Here is a 19,172-nt window from a genome sequence, read left to right on the forward strand (position 1 = left end):
AGAATCTACATACATAGTTAGATTCGGCATATCAAAGAACCCCGATTATTCAATTTTTGATGAAATCACACAAAGTTCAATTTTGGACCCTTTGGGCCCCTTATTCCTAAACTGTTAGGACCAAAACTCCCAAAATCAAACCCAACCTTCCTTTTATGGTCATAAACCTTGTGTTTAAATATCATAGATTTCTATTTACTTATACTAAAGTTATGGTGCAAAAACCAAAAATAATGCTTATTTGGGCCCCTTTTTGGCCCCTAATTCATAAACTGTTGTGACCTCAACTCCAAAAATCAATCCCAACCTTCCTTTTGTGGTGATAAACCTTGTGCTAAAATTTCATTGATTTCTATTTACTTATACTAAAGTTATTGTGCGAAAACCAAGAATAATGCTTATTTGGGCCCTTTTTTGGCCCTTAATTCCTAAACTGTTGGAACCAAAACTCCCAAAATCAATCCCGACCTTCATTTTGTGGTCATAAACCCTGTGTCAAAATTTCATAGATTTCTATTCACTTAAACTAAAGTTATAGTGCGAAAACCAAGAAAATGCTTATTTGGACCCTTTTTGGCCCCTAATTCCTAAAATGTTGGGACCAAAACTCCATACCTGTCAACTGACCCGTATTCTGCGGGTGTGACCCGAGATTTTCACAATTCTGAGGGATCACCCGGGACACCCGCCGGGTCATTGAAATAACCCGGGAATTCCGAAAATGACCCGATTTCATCCGTATTTCTTAGCCTTAAGATTGATTTTCATAAGTAATATTTCTTTGAAATACCGGCAAATTCGTAATTCTTCCATGAACAGGCAGTTCATCTAGCTATGTAAACTGTCAAATTAAGTGACCCATTAAGTGCATGGCTTCACTTGACAGCTTTGGTGTCAAACACACTGTTAATTAACACCAATTACCATAGCTTTAGGTCGTAAATAAATTGCACTACTGGTTTACAAACATATTTGAACTAGAGTTACTTCCCCTTATTTGTCACCATTCAAAATGATTCCTTATATTTACGTTTTTTGAGTGAAAAAGATTAAATCATAAAAATATAAAATTCAAATACATATTGAAAAATAACTTTTCATTATTTTTATACCTTTATACAATTTTTTTTTTAAAAGTTGAAAATTATTTTTTACATTTATACTTCCTTTAACTGTATTACTATATTTTATCATAGTCTAATTTCCTTGAAAATTGAGAGATGAATGTTCATAGATGTAATACCTCTACATGGTATGTTTAAAGGCTACATAGCCAGTAGTCTCATTTTAAAATTACATTTGAAAAATAAATTTTAGATGATGACAAAAAGTAAAGAACACAAGACTGAGTTACACAAATTTATAAACATCTTTAAACGTGCAATGAAATAATAATAAATAAGATTTAAAATGACTTAACCAAGTGAACATGCATTGATGTTTTGGTATCTTTGATATACATTATAAGAAAATGTACCATAAATACTGAAATTCAGCTGGAAAAAGTTTGTACGCGTTATGACCTGAGATTTGATTCTTCAATGCAGGTCATGACCTGCATTTTCATCGTCACAGGTTGACAGGTATGAAACTCCCAAAATCAATCCCAACCTTCCTTTTGTGGTCATAAACCTTGTGTTAAAATTTCATTGATTTCTATTCACTTTTACTAAAGTTAGAGTGCGAAAACTAAAAGTATTCGGACGACGACAACCACGATGCCAACGTGATAGCAATATACGACCAAAAAATTAAAATTTTTGCGGTCTATAAAAACATGTATAATAGACCAGTTGATGTTGTGAAAAATCTTACTACTACTTTTTAATGTGAAATAACTCATAGACAGTATTTCAAACTAATTCTTGTTTTCATGTCAGTGAGGTGATGAGCCACCCAGTAACAGTATTTAGAACCAAAGAAACAGTTGGCAGAATTATAGATGTTCTGAAGTCAGAGACACACAATGGATTCCCAGTAGTGGATGATTATGATCCTTTTGTTGAACAGGTTGGTATTCTAAGTTAATTTTAATTTTACAACATGAGGTCTTAATATGCATTTTATGCAGATCGAAAACAGTTTTGACCAGCACAAAGAGTCCCTGCTCAAAGTCTGACTATTTGGGTCATGGTCTTTGTTGTTTGTCTTTGATTATGTCAGTTTTATTGCCAAGGATCCAAGGATCTGAAAAAATTTTCACCTAATTTCGGTCATTTTGTGATAACTTTAAAGTTGGTGTCCTTTTTCCCAAAAAATTTATAAAAATCACATTACCAGCTGATTATTTCTCATAGTCATACTCATATCATCAACGAAATTGTTTTAACTGTTGCATCGCATTTACTTCACGAAATTATCTACCATTTTCACTAAAATCAATCAAGAGCAGTTAATTGAAGGCAACAGTATGAAAATGAAATGATTTTAATGACTCAAGATGATCAATTTCTTTCGATTTTGAAGACAAACTAATAAGTGGATGTTTTAAGACAATACTAAAACGAGTAATTCCACACTCATTTCCAGAATTATTTACCTTTGATAGTGTTTGAATATTAATGATAATAGTTGCACTTGTTTAATTAGCATGAACTCATTTTGAATTTATGATTTGGTGTCTAATCTGCAGAAGAAAATTGCACGCATGCATATTACATAGTAGACAAAGCAATAGTGATAGAAGGGAAAAAAATACTTTCTTCTATGTAAATTAAATCAAAGTCTTAATTTAATTTTAAATCAGAATTGACATGTCTTAGCTGAAAATTAATTAAATAACGAAGACAGTTGTTATGGAATTTTAATTTATTTACAGTTTAGTTCTGAGCTTGTGATCAATAGTTCAGGTGTAAATTAAAAACGCAGGTAAAGAGATAAGCGATCATTAGCCAATATTCCCCTGAGGCATTACAAAAGTTAATACGAGGGCCCTCAGGGTTATAACACTATACTGGAGTGGCAGTTTTATTACAGGAAGGGGATAACAAAACAAAAAACAAGTTCAAAATGGGGATTAAGAAAGCGGATCTCATCGAAATGACTGAAATTATTTCTGCAAAAATATAAAATTTGACACAAATCCCAATCTGTCGTTTAGGACAAATGGATTTCAGAATCGGTTATGTCTGGCATATATGACCGTTTTCGGACCCTTGATCCTTTCAGTCATAAAACTGGAATCAAGAGTACAAATGTAACCATTAAATCCAGCCAATTGATTGTAAAATATTCATAAAGTTTGTAAGACTGTTATTCTGTAATGTAGATTTGTTATCTGTAGTTGTAAAATTAACAATTGCATAACTTTCAGTATCTTTGCTGTGAATGTGGTAGTTTGATAAATATCATTGATTGTTTTTCAAATTCATCAATGTGATTTTTTGGTAAACGGACAGAAAGTCACAGGACAAAAAGTCACAGGACATAAAGTCACAAATTTGATAGGACAAAAAGTCACAGGACAAAAAGTCACAAATAATTTGGTGACAATTGTTTGAACATATAAGAGAAATATTTTAAAATATTTACTTTTTAATACAAATATTCATATTAAAGTTTAGGAAATGTGTCATTATACTTGAAAAATCAAGATTTATTTAATTTTAATCAAGCAAAAGATACATTTCTTGGCACCATGAAGCCATTTAAGTGCCAACCCACTTTGCCATTTTGTTTTTTTAACAATTATTTGATCATCTTTGATATTTTTTTGATAAATTTTGTTAACAAAGTTGGTTTATATACAATAGTTCAAGAAAAATACAAAAATATTTTTGTAGAAATAAGCGGTTTTTATTCAAAGAAAATAATCAGAAAAAATGAATTGTGACTTTTTGTCCTGTAACTTTTTGTCCATGACTTTCTGTTCTTCATTCTATTTTCTAATACATTTGTAATGCTTAAAAAAATGTTCATGACCATCTGTCTACTCTTTGTCATTGTTAAGTTAAAAAAAAAATAATTGAATCCATTATACAACGGTCTCTAAAAACACAGCAAAAGACCTCCTTTGTGCACAAAGGACTACAAAGGAGCACTAAGGACCCCAAAGAGGTTTGATAAGAGCACAAAGGACTTGAAATTGTTTATAAAATGGGGTAAAAGGGATTTCTGACGAAAAAAAATATTGTGGTTTTTATTTTTATTAAAAAAATTGAGATAAATTCGTATAAACGTTGAAGATTTACGAAACCATGTCTGTAATCAGTACGGATAGGCATAAGATTACGGCCCTTTTCTATAAGATTTATTTTTTAAGAAAAATAACGAGAAAACACAAACATATCAATACAGACTACTGTCGTCGTCGTAGTCGTCTTGCGTCGTCGTCGTTCGAATACTTTTAGTTTTCGCACTCTTACTTTAGAAAAAGTGAATAGAAATCTATGAAATTTTAACACAAGGTTTATAACCACAAAAGGAAGGTTGGGATTGATTTTTGGAGTTTTAGTTCAAACAGTTTAGGAATGAGGGGCCATAAAAGGGCCCAAATAAGCATTATTCTTGGTTTTTGCACAATAACTTTAGTATAAGTATATAGAAATCAATGAAATTTAAACACAAGGTTTATGACTACAAAAGGAAGGTTTGGGTTGATTTTTTGGGAGTTAAGGTCTGAACAGTTTAGGAATTAGGGGCCAAAAAGGGGCCAAAGTAAGCATTATTCTTGGTTTTCGCACCATAACTTTAGTATAAGTAAATAGAAATCTTTGAAATTTAAACACAAGGTTTATGACCATAAAAGGAAGGTTGGGTTTGATTTTGGGAGTTTTGATCCCAACAGTTTAGGAATAAGGGGCCCAAAGGGTCCAAAATTGAACTTTGTTTGATTTTATGAATTCTTGGGGTTCTTTGATATGCTGAATCTAAAAATGTACTTAGATTTTTGATTATTGGCCCAGTTTTCAAGTTGGTCCAAAATCGGGGTCCAAAATTAAACTTTGTTTGATTTCATCAAAAATTGAATAATTGGGGTTCTTTGATATGCCTAATCTAACTGTGTATGTAGATTCTTAATTTTTAGTCCCGTTTTCAAATTGGTCTACATTAAATACCAAAGGGTCTAAAATTCAGCTAAGTTTGATTTTAACAAAAATTGAATTCTTTGGCTTTTTTGATATGCTGAATTTAATCATGTACTTAGATTTTTGATTATGGGCCCAGTTTTCAAGTTGGTTCAAATCAGGATCCAAAATTATTATATTAAGTATTGTGCAATAGCAAGAAATTTTCAATTGCACAGTATTCAGCAATAGCAAGAAATCTTCAATTGCACAGTATTGTGCAATAGCAAAAAAATTTCAATTGCACAGTATTGCGCAATAGCAAGAAATCTTCAATTGCACAGTATTGTGCAATAGCAAATATTTTCAATTGCACAGTATTGCACAATAGCAATAAATATCTAATTGCACAATATTGTGCAATAGCAAGAAATTTTCAGTTGATTGGAGTTATCTTTCTTTGTCCAGAATAGTAGTTGAATCAACTTAAATCATTGTTTTATACAATATACAATGTATATTCACTTTTACTACCAACTGATAAATTAAAACAATCTTTACCATTCAGTGATAACAAGCACTTTTTGTTACATTTTAATATTTTATGATGTATTTAAATGAGTAGTTATTGTTGCAAACTCCATTAGAAATTTGAATTGAGATCAGTTTTGAAAAAAGGGAAAGGGGGATTTGAAAAAAAAAATGGTGGGGGGGGGGGGTTAAATTTTTCTCATTTCAGATTTCATAAATAAAAAGAATTTTTTTTTGAGAGGATTAATATTCAACAGCATAGTGATTGCTCAAAGGCAAAAAAATTATTTTAAGATCATTAGACCACATTCATTCTGTGTCCAAAACCTATGCTGTGTCAACTATTTAATCACAATCCAAATTTAGAGCTGAATCCAGCTTGAATGTTGTGTCCATACTTGCCCCAACCGTTCAGGGTTCAACCTCTGCGGTCGTATAAAGCTGCGCCCTGCGGAGCATCTGGTTAATTAATATATTAAGAATAAACAAAAAAATAACTTTAGACATATGCACAATAATTTGAAAGTTTTCTAAATATAGATTTCGGCAATCAAAGACATCGTCTATTGAAGTTAAAAAAAAAGAGAAATATAAACCATTTACAGAAAACTTTATTTAAGGAATGACCCGTACATCTAAACACTGTTATGGACTCCTTAGTGCACTAAGAACTATACAATGCCACTAAGGACTAGAAGGAGTGTTGTTATGTGTATTATTTTTACATTTTTACCCCATCTAGTCCTTAGCGGCATGTTATAAGTCCTATAACATGCCACTAAGGACTAGATGGGGTAAAATTTTTATTGAAATTGTTTGATTTTTTTTACATTTTTCTTCAGGAATAATAATACTTATATGCTTTAAAGGGAATTTCAGGTCCTTTGTGCTCTTAACAAACTTCTTTGGTGTCCTAAGTGCTCCTTTGTGCACAAAGGAGGTCCTTTGCAGTGTTTTTAGAGACCCCAGATTTTCCCCATCCATGAAATATTTCTTTGTACATCCACTGTTTAATTAGTATCTGTTTCTATTTTTAGTCTTTCCAGGATGAGGCTGAGAGTTTTGGGAGGTACAAAGGTTTAATATTGAGATCACAACTTATAGTTTTATTGAAAATGAAGGTATGCAACAAAAGCGTTATCTTTTCCTTCTTAATGATACATTTCTAACCCAAAAAACAAAAACTTAAATTATAGTTTTGAATAGTACTGAAATGATGAGGTATTTATATAGAATATTTCATGTTTTTAAAAGTGACGTTAAAGTTTAGTGCAAGTGTATATAGGTATATTTTATGTTCAAAACAATGGACAATATTAGTAATATGAAACTTCAAATTTATAGTAAAAAGTTGAAGATGTTTTATATACTTGAACAGCTAAGTTTTACATAGAAAAAGTAAGTGTATGCCAACTTTTTTGTAAGAGAAATTTTTTACGCTCGTCAAAATTTTGATGAGACATTATGGTATACAAATGTCCACAGTCCGTCTGTCTGTCTGTCTGTCCGGCGTCCACATGTCGCACAGTAACTTGAGAATCGCTTATCCAAATTTAATGAATCTTAACATAGTTGTTTCTTATGATGATCAATTGATCTGTATACTTTTTGGTGAAAATAGGATTTAAACTTGTTGAGTTACAAGACTTTATAATTAAAACAGGAAGCGGGGGTGAGGGGGGTATCTTAAAAACAATTTATGATTATTGTAACAAATTTTACACACTTCTTAGTTATATTAATCCAAAGATCTGTATACCTTTTGGTGATGATTCAAAATTTTATTTTAGAGTTATTGAGTTTTTTGTGAAAAAAGGGGGGGGGAGGGGGTGTTTCACACGTCGTGCAGTAACTAAAATAAGATTTATGATTATTGCTTCAAACTTTATACAGTTCTAAGTTATATTAATGTAAAGATCTGTATACCTTTTGGTGATGATTTAAAGTTTTATTTAAAGGTAATTGAGTTTTTTGTAATAAAAAAAGGGGGGGGGTTTCACATGTCGCACCGTATCTCAAAAACCATTAATGATTATTGCTTAAAACTTCACACAGTTATATTAATCTAAAGATGTGTATACTTTTTGGTGATGATTTAAAGTTTTATTTAAAAGTAATTGAGTTTTTTTGTAAAAAAAAAAAAGGGGGGGGGTTTCACATGTCGCACCGTATCTCAAAAACCATTAATGATTATTGCTTAAAACTTCACACAGTTATATTAATCTAAAGATGTGTATACTTTTTGATGATGATTCAAAATTTTATTTTGAAATTTTTAAGTTTTTTGATACGCGCCATATCTCAGAAACTATTTTTGATTATTGCATAAACTTCATACACAAGACGAAGGGCGTCTGTTTTATACCCTGGCTTTAAAAAAGTGTGGGTTTACTGTTCTACATATGTCAATCATATTTCCGTCAGTTCATCCATCTGTCAGTCTGTCCATCCATCCCATGAATATATTTCGTCGCACTTTTCTCAGGAACTGCATCATAAGGATTTCTGAAAGTTGGTTTCAGGGTAAGACAGCTTTACTGTGTGATGCATTTTCAGATTCATCACCCTACAAATTCCTGTTTACTGAACATCTGTATCATTTTACTCATGATAGCAAAGTCGAAAATTTTAGTCACATTTTTCTTAGGAACTACAATACAAGGATATTTTAGATTTGGTTTCAAGGTCATATATGTAAGTCAGCTATACTGTGTAATTTTTTCAGATTCATCACTAAACAACTTCCTGTTTACCAAATACTTTTATCATTTTAGCCAAGTTGAAATTTTTGTCATTTTTTCTCGGGGAACTACAATACAATGAATTCTGAAATTTGATTTCAGGGTTCACATAAGTCAGCTATACTGTGAAGATGTGTGTGATAAGGATGATTGCCGTTATAATTATCATTGATATCTAATCACCTATCAGTGTCACTTAACAAATTTACAATTACCATAACTGCACACTTCATTGGTGAGTTTATCCACAAACACCTATCAGTAGATGGACTGGTCAATGATGAGCAATCGTTTTAACTCCGCCCAGTCATGTGAAATAAATCAAGTAATAACCAAAATTTTCGTCACATTTTTCTCAGGAACAAGGATTCTGATTTTTAGTTTCAGGGTTTATGTAAATATATAAGTCAGCTATACCGTGTGATGAATTTTCATCACTCAACTATTTCTTGTTTACGGAAATATATTTGGTATCATCAGTTGCAGTTTCACTTGTTATTTTTGAAATGTATTTTTTATTCATTACATCTGTTATATCTTTTATGTAGGCATTTGAAGAGCATGAAGATGTTCAAGGTGTGAAATCCGTATTGAATATCAAAGATTTTAGAGATGCCTATCCTAGGTTTATACCTATACATGTGAGTTGTTATGGTATCATTCTTCAGTTTTCTTTTATACCAACACTTCAGTGATGTACTTTTGATAATAATTTCAGAATTTAATTATGATTAATTAATAAGATCTACAAATAAGCAAACACAACTGATTGCAATTAGTTAACGAAATAAATATAAAAATTGCATATTTTTTACCAAATCAGGCTCTTGTTTTAGATTAAGTTATTTTGGACAGAAAGAGAATTATAAAAAAAATTAAAATTAGTTGTATTTTCCAGGGTGCTCAAAAGAATATGCATTACAAAACATGTCTGTTTTTATTATACAAACACAGTGTATACTTTTAACATTTTAAAATTTTACTTTAACATTTGCATTTAAGAACTTTAGTTAAGAGTTCGGAACTTCCAGATCTAGGTGTCTCTGCTGCTTTGAAATGTTTTTTCTTTTCTTCAGCAAATTAATATATCTCCACATGAAAGAGAATTTACAATAGATCTACAGCCATATATGAATCCTGGAGCATATACAGTGTCACATGTAAGAGATGATATATTATTTCCTACTGTGAATGATGTCTAACAGATATGACAATCATTTTACAGAAATGTCTTCTGTATCATAGAACTTAACATAATTCTGATACATTAGCATTTGTGCCATCATTTTCCACATAATACTTAAAAGTTTAAGATTTTAATGAATATTTGTAGCTTGATTGAACATCTGAATACTTAGTCAAACTTAGGAAACACCATTTCATAATTTTTATTTATGTAAAATATTAAAAAAAGCATCAATCTTGCAATACTATAGTGGTGTTAAATATTCAAGATATTCTTTATCTATTGGTATGACCATAGTAATATCCCCTGCATTTTTATTTGCACTGCTCCTGAAATGAGCATTTGTTTATATCAATGATTTTTTCAAAAAAACTTGTTTTTACTCAATTAATTAAATATTCAATACTATTCTCAGAAATATTTGGAGTTACAATTATTGTCACATAATTTTCATTTTTGTCATACTAATTTTCTAGAGTTCATTATATAAATGCAAACTGTAATGTTGGATAACAATTGTACTATATAGTAACTTGTGACCCCAAAACTTTAGGTTTATTTTGAATTCTTAAAACTTTGACGTGAATATAACAGAAAATTTCAATAATTTTCTTGTTGGGGTGGGGTTTAAAAAAAGTAAAAAATAAAAAAAATAGTCAAAGGCCACTAATGGGTCTTCAACACAGTGAGAAAATCCTGCACCTGGAGGCAGACTTCCTGCACCTGGAGGCGGACTTCAACTGGCCCCTGAACAAAAATGTGTACTAGTTCAGTGAAAATGTAAAAAGGTTCCCAATTTAGCACTGTAAACATATCATTGAATATTGTTTTTATTGGTATTAATATTGATTTTGTTATAAGTAAATTAAAAGCAAACTAAAGATAATTGTGATATACATATGCATATCCATGGCTCTACAATCTTCTTCACATGGCCATTTCTTAACAAAGTTCAACCTTAGGCAAGTTTCTGACAGCTAAGTTTCTCTTGATGGTTACTACACCCAAAGTTTTGTTATGAAATATGTGTGCTTTTTCTCTGTATCATGTTTTTTTTTTTATTATGAACCTCTTTATTTTTACAGAATTCTTCATTTCCAAGAATATTCAGATTATTTAGAGCTCTTGGACTTAGACATTTGGTTGTAGTTAATGAAAATAATAAGGTTTGTTCATATTACTTACTCATTGATAAACTTCAACATTGATTAATTAAATAAACAAGTCAAATCTATACTAGTTAATATAAAAATAAGAAGATGGGGTATTATTGATAATGAGACAACTATTCATCAGAGACCAAATCAAAATAGAAATTTACAACTTTAGGGTACCATATGGCCTCCAGCAATGAGTAAAACTCATACTGCATAGTCTGATACATCTTCATTGCAACATTTGCGGAAGAAACTTACATTAAAAGAAAACTCCAATCAGGTGATCAAGAACTTTAAAATTGTCAATAAGTAGCGTCCTATTTTTTTTGGGTTAAAGACTTCTTGCACAATCAGCATGTGGTAATTGTTTATTTTCATTTTTAACATTTTCACTTGATCATCTCAACAACGACTTTTCATTGGATGCAGCCTTTCACAATTATGACCAATGGAAATTGTTACCTTGTGGATTCAAAATTCTGTCTTAATTAACCAAGGGTGGAAAGAAGGGGATTTGATCGTAACCCTTGGCTAACAGAAATGAGTCAGATATAAAGGGTTGAATGGTAAACAATTTAAACAGGTTCACAGCCTATGATTTTATATGATTTATCTACAAATTCTGGAATCTGGTTGGTGTGTTAGTCTCTTTCTTAGGTTAACGCTTTGATAGACTTTGTTGTTGAAATTAAGCTCATTGTCTCTCATCCATTTCCCAGTGATAAGGGGGGGGACTAAATGTTTGGGTTGAGAATTACAAGGATTTAAGAAAAAATGTAAAGTTTATTTATGTGTAAAATGGAGCACTTAGCTCCCAAAATATCTCTGAGAGTACTTTATAACTAAACTTGGCATAAGTATAAATGGAGGGTCCTCTGCAAATGATGCTGAGATGAAAAACATGACTGATAGTGCCAATATTGATTCAGATTGACCAATTTTGGCAAAATCTAAGAAGATTTTATTTCAATTTTTTATATTTTTTTTATTCTAAGAATGCACACATGTTAAACCAGGTTAAGCTAGGTATGGGAATCTCTGATTGGACTTGTCAGTTTCAAAGGAGGTGATCAAGATTTTGTAGGTATTCACCTAGCATCTAAATTCAAAGTATTCAGATATTTAAAGTATGCATCTACACATAAACAGAAAAATATTTTTAGCCATGTGAACCAAAAAAATCCATACTTCTGATGCACAAGTTTTAAAATGAGAAAGTAAACTGTAAATTCCGAAATTATTGTGTGCATTTATTATTGTGATTTTGTCATTTTAGACTGAAATGCAATTTTACTTTTTACGATTTTGAGAAAAATTCTGTTTAATACATATAATATTTCCAAATGCTAGTTTAAATTATTGCGTTTACAACTCTGTCTCATTTTTCGCAATAATAAAAACCTCGCAATAATTTCTAAATTTACAGTAATTATATTTGCCTAAAAAGAATATATATTTCTCTGTTGTGTATATTTGACATTGTACTATGAAGATGATTTACAACTTTGACACTGACAGATACAGAATAGACTGCCTTTCAAAGTGTCTTTAAATGTGAAAAATTTCTATCCAAAATTAAATGTATGACTATATTTTAGGTGATTGGCATGGTTACGAGAAAAGATTTAGCCAGATACAGAATCTCATCTCATTTTGGAAATGTACAGATTGATGAGTTGTATATTTCACAGTCCTGACAGAAATTAACTGATAAAACCCACCTTTGCAAGGATTTAATGTTTGTGTTATCAGAGATGTTTCTTACTTGTCACTTTTTAGGGATCAAGATAGGGAATGCTAAAATAGAAGAAATAACAGTGCAATAATTGAATGTTTGTTCAAGTGTAGGGATAGTGTTCCCTCTAGATATCTTTTGTGTTTTTTTGTACATTAACTTACCATAATGGTAGTGCTATATTAAATTATATTTGAACCTTATATTGCAGATATTAATATATTCTAAATATATATGTATGCTAAAATACATTCATTTGCAACTTTTGTTGTTTTATTTGATTAAATAGTTCCATAAATTAGTTGCATTCAAAGTGCTTGTCTTGAATAAGGAAAGCTCAAACTCATAAATTGAAAACTTAAGGTTTTATTAGTACTAGAGGAGCCTATATGACCATAACAGACCAAAATTGATACTTTATTTATCCACTAAGGATTGTTTTTAACTATTTTATTACTAACCCCTGTACTGAAGCATTGACACCTGATCTTATAAACTAGTACTGTAAATTGCTAACCCCAACACTGAAGCATTGACTCCTGATCTGATAAACCAGTACTGTACATTACTAACCCCAACACTGAAGCATTTACTCCAGATCTGATAACTAGTACTGTAAATTACTAACCCAAACGCTGAGGCATTGACTCCAGATCTTATAAACTAGTACTGTAAATTGCTAACCCCAACACTGAAGCATTGACTCCTGATCTGATAAACTAGTACTGTAAATTACTAACCCCATCACTGAAGCATTGACTCCTGATCTGATAAACTAGTACTGTAAATTACTAACCCCATCACTGAAGCATTGACTCCTGAGCTGATAAACTAGTACTGTAAATTACTAACCCCAACACCAAAGCATTAACTACTGAGCAGATAAACTAGAACTGTAAATTACTAACCCCATCACTGAAGCATTGACTCCTGATCTGATAAACTAGTACTGTAAATTACTAACCCCAACACTGAAGCATTTACTCCAGAGCTGATAAACTAGTACTGTACATTATTAACCCCAACACTGAAGCATTAACTACTGAGCAGATAAACTAGAACTGTAAATTACTAACCCCATCACTGAAGCATTGACTCCTGATCTGATAAACTAGTACTGTAAATTACTAACCCCAACACTGAAGCATTTACTCCAGAGCTGATAAACTAGTACTGTACATTATTAACCCCAACACTGAAGCATTTACTCCAGATCTTATAAACTAGTACTGTCAATTACTGACCCCATCACTGAAGCATTGAGGCATGATCTGATAAACTAGTACTGTTAATTACTAACCCCATCACTGAAGCATTGACTCCTGATCTGATAAACTAGTACTGTTAACTACTAACCCCAGCATTGAAGCATTGAATCCTGATCAGATAAACTAGTACTGTAAATTACTAACCCCAGCACTGAAGCATTGACTCCAGATCTGATAAACTAGTACTGTAAATTGCTAACACCAGCACTGAAGCATTGACTCATGATCTGATAACCCCAGCACGGAAGCATTAATTCATGATCTGATAAACTAGACTGTAAATTACTAACCCCAACATTGAAATATTCACTCCAGAGCTGATAAACTAGTACTGTAAATTATTAACCCAAACACTGAAGCATTTACTCATAATGTGATAAACTAGTACTGTAAATTACTAACCCCAACACTGAAATATTCACTCCAGAGCTGATAAACTAGTACTGTCAATTACTATCCCAAGCACTGAATCATTTATTCATGATCTGATAAACTAGTACTGTAAATTACTAACCCCAACACTGAAATATTCACTCCAGAGCTGATAAACTAGTACTGTAAATTACTGACCCCTGTACTGAAGCATTGACTTCAGATCTGATAAACTAGTACTGTAAATTACTTATCCTATCACTAAAGCATTGACTCATGATCTGATAAACTAGTACTATAAAAATTACTAACCCAAACACTGAAATATTCACTCCAGAGCTGATAAACTAGTACTGTAAATCATTAACCCCAACACTGAAGCATTGACTCATGATCTGATAAACTAGTACTGTAAATTACTAACCCCAACACGGAAGCATTTACTCCAGAGCTGATAAACTAGTACTGTACATTACTAACCCCCAACGCTGAAGCATTGAATCCAGATCTTATAAACTAGTAATGTAAATTACTAACCCCAACACTGAAGCATTTACTCCAGAGCTGATAAACTAGTACTGTACATTACTAACCCCCAACGCTGAAGCATTGAATCCAGATCTTATAAACTAGTACTGTAAATTACTAACCCCATCACTGAAGCATTGACTCATGATCTGAGAAACTAGTACTGTAAATTACTAACCCCAACACTGAAGCATTTACTCCAGAGCTGATAAACTAGTACTGTACATTACTAACCCCCAACGCTGAAGCATTGAATCCAGATCTTATAAACTGGTACTGTAAATTACTAACCCCATCACTGAAGCATTGACTCATGATCTGAGAAACTAGTACTGTAAATTACTAACCCCATCACTGAAGCATTAATTCCTGATCTGATAAATTAGTATTGTAAATTACTAACCCCAACACTGAAGCATTGACTCTTGATCTGATAAACTAGTACTGTTAATTACTAACCCCAGCACCGAAGCATTGACTCTTGATCAGATAAACTAGTACTGTAAATTACTAACCCCAGCACTGTACTGTAATTTACAGTACCACTGTACTGTAATTTACAAAGTCCATCAGCTCAGTAGTTAATGTTTCAGTGTTGGGGTTAGTAATTTACAGTACTAGTTTATCAGATCAGTTGTTAATGCTTCGGTGTTAGGGTTAGATATTTTCAGTACTAGTTTATTGCAGGGGCGTAGCTAGGTAATCAGTCAAATGTAGGCACCAGTCAGTGGCGGATCCAGAAATTTTCATAAGTGAGGGCCCACTGACTGACCTGACGCTCCAGTCACGCTTTAGTGATTCCCTATATAAGCAAACAATTTTTTTCCCAAAAAGGGAGGGCCCGGGCGCCCTGCCCCCCCCTTAATCCGACTCTGGCAATCGACAGGGGGTCTGGGGGCCGCTGAAGGCCCCCAGCAGGTCCAGGGCAGAGCCCTGGTAGAGGGTTCAGGGAGCGAAGCCCCCGACGGAAAACGGTTTTCAGCATTTTAGCTGAAAATTTGATGTACAAATTATAAATAAATTATTAAATTTATTTAATCATAATAATTATAATATACATGATAAAAAGTTCGAAGAATTATGAAGAATTCACCATAACATCTTACTGGTGAATTAGATAACGCAGTACAAATCGGAAATATGAAGAAAAAAATATTTACACTATGCAGCGTAGATCAGCGTATCCCATTAATTAAGCAGTACACCGTTTGGTATTTTCATATCTATTCTGTTCTGATTGATATTTATAGATTATCGTTGGTCATCTCAACGAGATTGATTTTCTCGCTTGAGCTGGTACAGCGAAAGTGAGAAAAGCAATCGAGTTGAGATGACCAATGATAATCTGTTTATCGCTATTTTACCTATGAGGACGTTGTCAATTTCATGTCAATTTCGTTAGCAACGCCACGTGGCCTCCTTAGTTTCTAGCGATAATTTTTCCATCTCAAGCGAGAAGCATGATATGAAAATTATCACAAAAAAAGATCAAAAGAAAAATGCACAAAATAGCGATAAACACGTTTAACTTAATTAATAGTACATATTGTGACGATCCTTCATTAAAAAAAATTAGGCACGTAAACACTGCTATACTATATAATAAAACTATCCTTTTGGCTAGACAAAAACCATCAATCTTTTGATTCTTAAACCTTCACCCTAGCCACACAAACACATACACTCATAGTCGATGCCTAATGCAAAAGTTCTGTTCTGTTCATACTATCGTTACAAAATTTAAGAAATTCTATTTCTTTATATCCTCTACTGTAAAATCCCTACCTGCTTAGGAATTTGAATAATTGTGGTCATTACACTCAGATCTGAGAGTACTCAAAATTACTGGAAGCTAGTTGTATGATTTTTAAACATCCAGTGTCAAATATTTATGCAAGTTCAGGACAAAAAAAACTTTCAATAAATACAACAGGGAGCTAGGTCCTGTAATAGGTGTCGTCCAAGACGAAGGTCTGGAAATTTGAAAATGCCATGCATTAGAAAACGAGGGATTATTGGATAGGAGCAGAAATTTTGCCTTTCAGAAGACCAACTACGAACTCTTCAAAAAGTGGCATTCTCTCTACAACTAAGCATCGGATTTATAATGTTCCCATTCTGCCTAGGCGTGACTGCGTATTTATACATCCTGCACAGCCTAACGGACGACCAACATTGGCAAGTCGGGTGAAGACAAAGTGGAAAGCTAGTTGAAAACTAACAACAACTAATTAAAAAACGAATGTGTCTAAGTTGAGGTTCATTCAAGTTTTTGTTGATAGAAGTATGATCTGAACCAAAGTTCTAGTTTATAGACACTCTTTCCGAATGGATTAAGCCTTGCAGTGAGGTCGTTGATACAAATCAGAATTAAGAAACTGAATGGGTCTATCAATGTCCATGCTACGTCAATCTTGAAGACCCAAATGTTGCAAAACACCTATCCTACCTCCATGACAAATATGTTGTTGTCCCCGCAGATAAAGCCCCAAACAACATCGTTTTTGTGTGTAAAACTCATTACATTAACTGCTTGATAAACGAATTAGGTATTAACAATTCACTTGGAAACTCAACATATGCCCTCACGACACTTACCAAAGAGGAAATCCTGGATAATCATAGGTCTGTTCTGTGTTCCTTTGGAATTTCAACCAAAGATGAATAACTGGATCTTCCATCACTGTATTGGATACCTAAACTACATAAGTGTCCTTACAAACAAGATATATTGCTGGGTCTTCCAAGTGCTCCACGAAACCTCTTTCTAAATTATTAACATCTATTTTATCAGCAATCAAAGACGGGCTTCAAAGTTATTGTGAAACTTCCTATTCTAGAGGGGGCGTGAATCAGATGTGGATACTTAAAAATTCCAAAGATCTTTTAGAGTACATACAATTAATCTAACTCTCTTTCATCTTGTAACAGTATTAAAACATTTGACTTTTCTACTCTTTACACAAGTATTCCACATTCCAAACTAAGAGACAAATTGAAAGAGTTGGTATTGTTTTGTTTCATAAAAAAGAATGGCCAACGTAGATACAAGTATCTTGTCTTAGGGAGGGATAAATCTTACTTTGTAAAGGACCACTCTGATTCAAACAAAAAATTCTCTGAAACTGATATTATCAAGATGCTTGATTTCTTGATTGACAACATATTTGTTACGTTCGGAGGACTTGTTTTTCAACAGACTGTCGGCATTCCAATGGGAACAAACTGTACCCCTCTACTTGCCGACTTGTTTCTTTATTATTATGAGGCTGGCTTCATGCAGGAACTTCTTAGGAAGAAAGATAGGAAGTTAGCAATATCCTTTAACTCTACTTTCCGCTATAAAGATGATGTTCTTTCACTAAATAATTTAAAATTTGGTGACTATGTGTAACGCATCTATCCCATCGAGCTAGAGATAAAGGATACCACAGATACAGTTAAGTCGGTCTCATATCTTGACTTACATCTAGAAATTGACAATGAGGGTCGGTTGAAAACAAAACTTTACGACAGAGATGATTTCAGCTTTCCAATTGTGAACTTTCCATTTGTAAGTTGCAACATTCCAGCAGCACCTGCATACGGGGTATATATCTCCCAATTGATACGATATTCCCGTGCTTGCATTTCCTATCATGGTTTTCTTGTTAGAGGGTTGCTGCTCACAAGGAAGCTATTAAACCAAGAGTTCCAAATGGTGAAGTTCAAAATCATCATCCCTTCGTAAATTTTACGGACGCCATCACGAGTTAGTTGACCGTTATGGAATAACCGTTTCACAAATGATATCGGATATGTTCCTTACGTCGTAACTACAATCCCCTTCCCTTTCATGAATGTGACCTACCGAATTAGACCATTTAACGGAATTGTTATCAAATAAGCAACACGACGGGTGCCACATGTGGAGCAGGATCTGCTTACCCTTCCAGAGCACCTGAGATCACCCCTAGTTTTTTGGTGGGGTTCGTGTTGTTTATTCTTTTTTTTTCTGTTTTTTTTTTATCTTTTTCATTTTTAGCGATGGCGTTGTCAGTTTGTTTTAGAATTATGAGTTTGACTGTCCCTTTGGTATCTTTCGTCGCACTTTTATAGTATCTATATAAGGTAAAATCATAAAAACATTGAATTCTATCCAATATTCCATTCACTAAGAACGAGAGGCTAGTGTACACATGACATTCGATAATCAAAGAGTTTTGACAACTTCATTGGTGTTCATCTACAGATGTTTCGTTTAAAAAAAAAACATGGAAAAATTATGTGTATGCACGTGCCTAAAGTGCCTAACTGCAGCTACGCCCCTGTTAATTAGATCAGCGTTTGGGTTAGTATTTTTACAGTACTAGTTTATCAAATCAGGAGTCAATGCTTCAGTGTTGGGGTTAGTAATTTACAGTACTAGTTTATCAGATCAGCTGTTAAGGCTTCAGTGTTGGGGTTAGTAATTTACAGTACTAGTTTATCAGATCAGCTGTTAAGGCTTCAGTGTTGGGGTTAGTAATTTACAGTACTAGTTAATCAGATAAGGAGTCAATGCTTCAGTGCTTTATGTGCCTGTGCGCGTCATCCCTACAATGGCTTCCATTTCTACGATTGTGGAAATGAACTGGCGTAATGGGGAGGTAATTTTGACGAAGTAGAA

General features: G+C 32.8%; 1 protein-coding gene across 2 annotated transcripts in view; it reads left to right on the plus strand.

The window, feature by feature from the left end:
* Positions 1 to 12,622, plus strand: part of LOC139488791 (H(+)/Cl(-) exchange transporter 7-like) — a 41,472-nt gene extending 28,850 nt beyond the window's left edge. For both annotated transcript variants that reach the window (XM_071274701.1, XM_071274702.1), the window contains exons 18-23: positions 1,881 to 2,010; positions 6,575 to 6,658; positions 8,827 to 8,919; positions 9,355 to 9,438; positions 10,550 to 10,630; positions 12,220 to 12,622. In XM_071274701.1, coding sequence (XP_071130802.1) covers positions 1,881 to 2,010; positions 6,575 to 6,658; positions 8,827 to 8,919; positions 9,355 to 9,438; positions 10,550 to 10,630; positions 12,220 to 12,318 — 571 coding nt within the window. In that variant the 3' untranslated portion in view covers positions 12,319 to 12,622. The remainder of the gene's footprint in view (positions 1 to 1,880; positions 2,011 to 6,574; positions 6,659 to 8,826; positions 8,920 to 9,354; positions 9,439 to 10,549; positions 10,631 to 12,219) is intronic.
* Positions 12,623 to 19,172: the final 6,550 nt, after the last annotated feature.

Source organism: Mytilus edulis, chromosome 9, assembly GCF_963676685.1.
Source record: "Mytilus edulis chromosome 9, xbMytEdul2.2, whole genome shotgun sequence".
Taxonomy (NCBI): Eukaryota; Metazoa; Mollusca; class Bivalvia; order Mytilida; family Mytilidae; genus Mytilus; species Mytilus edulis.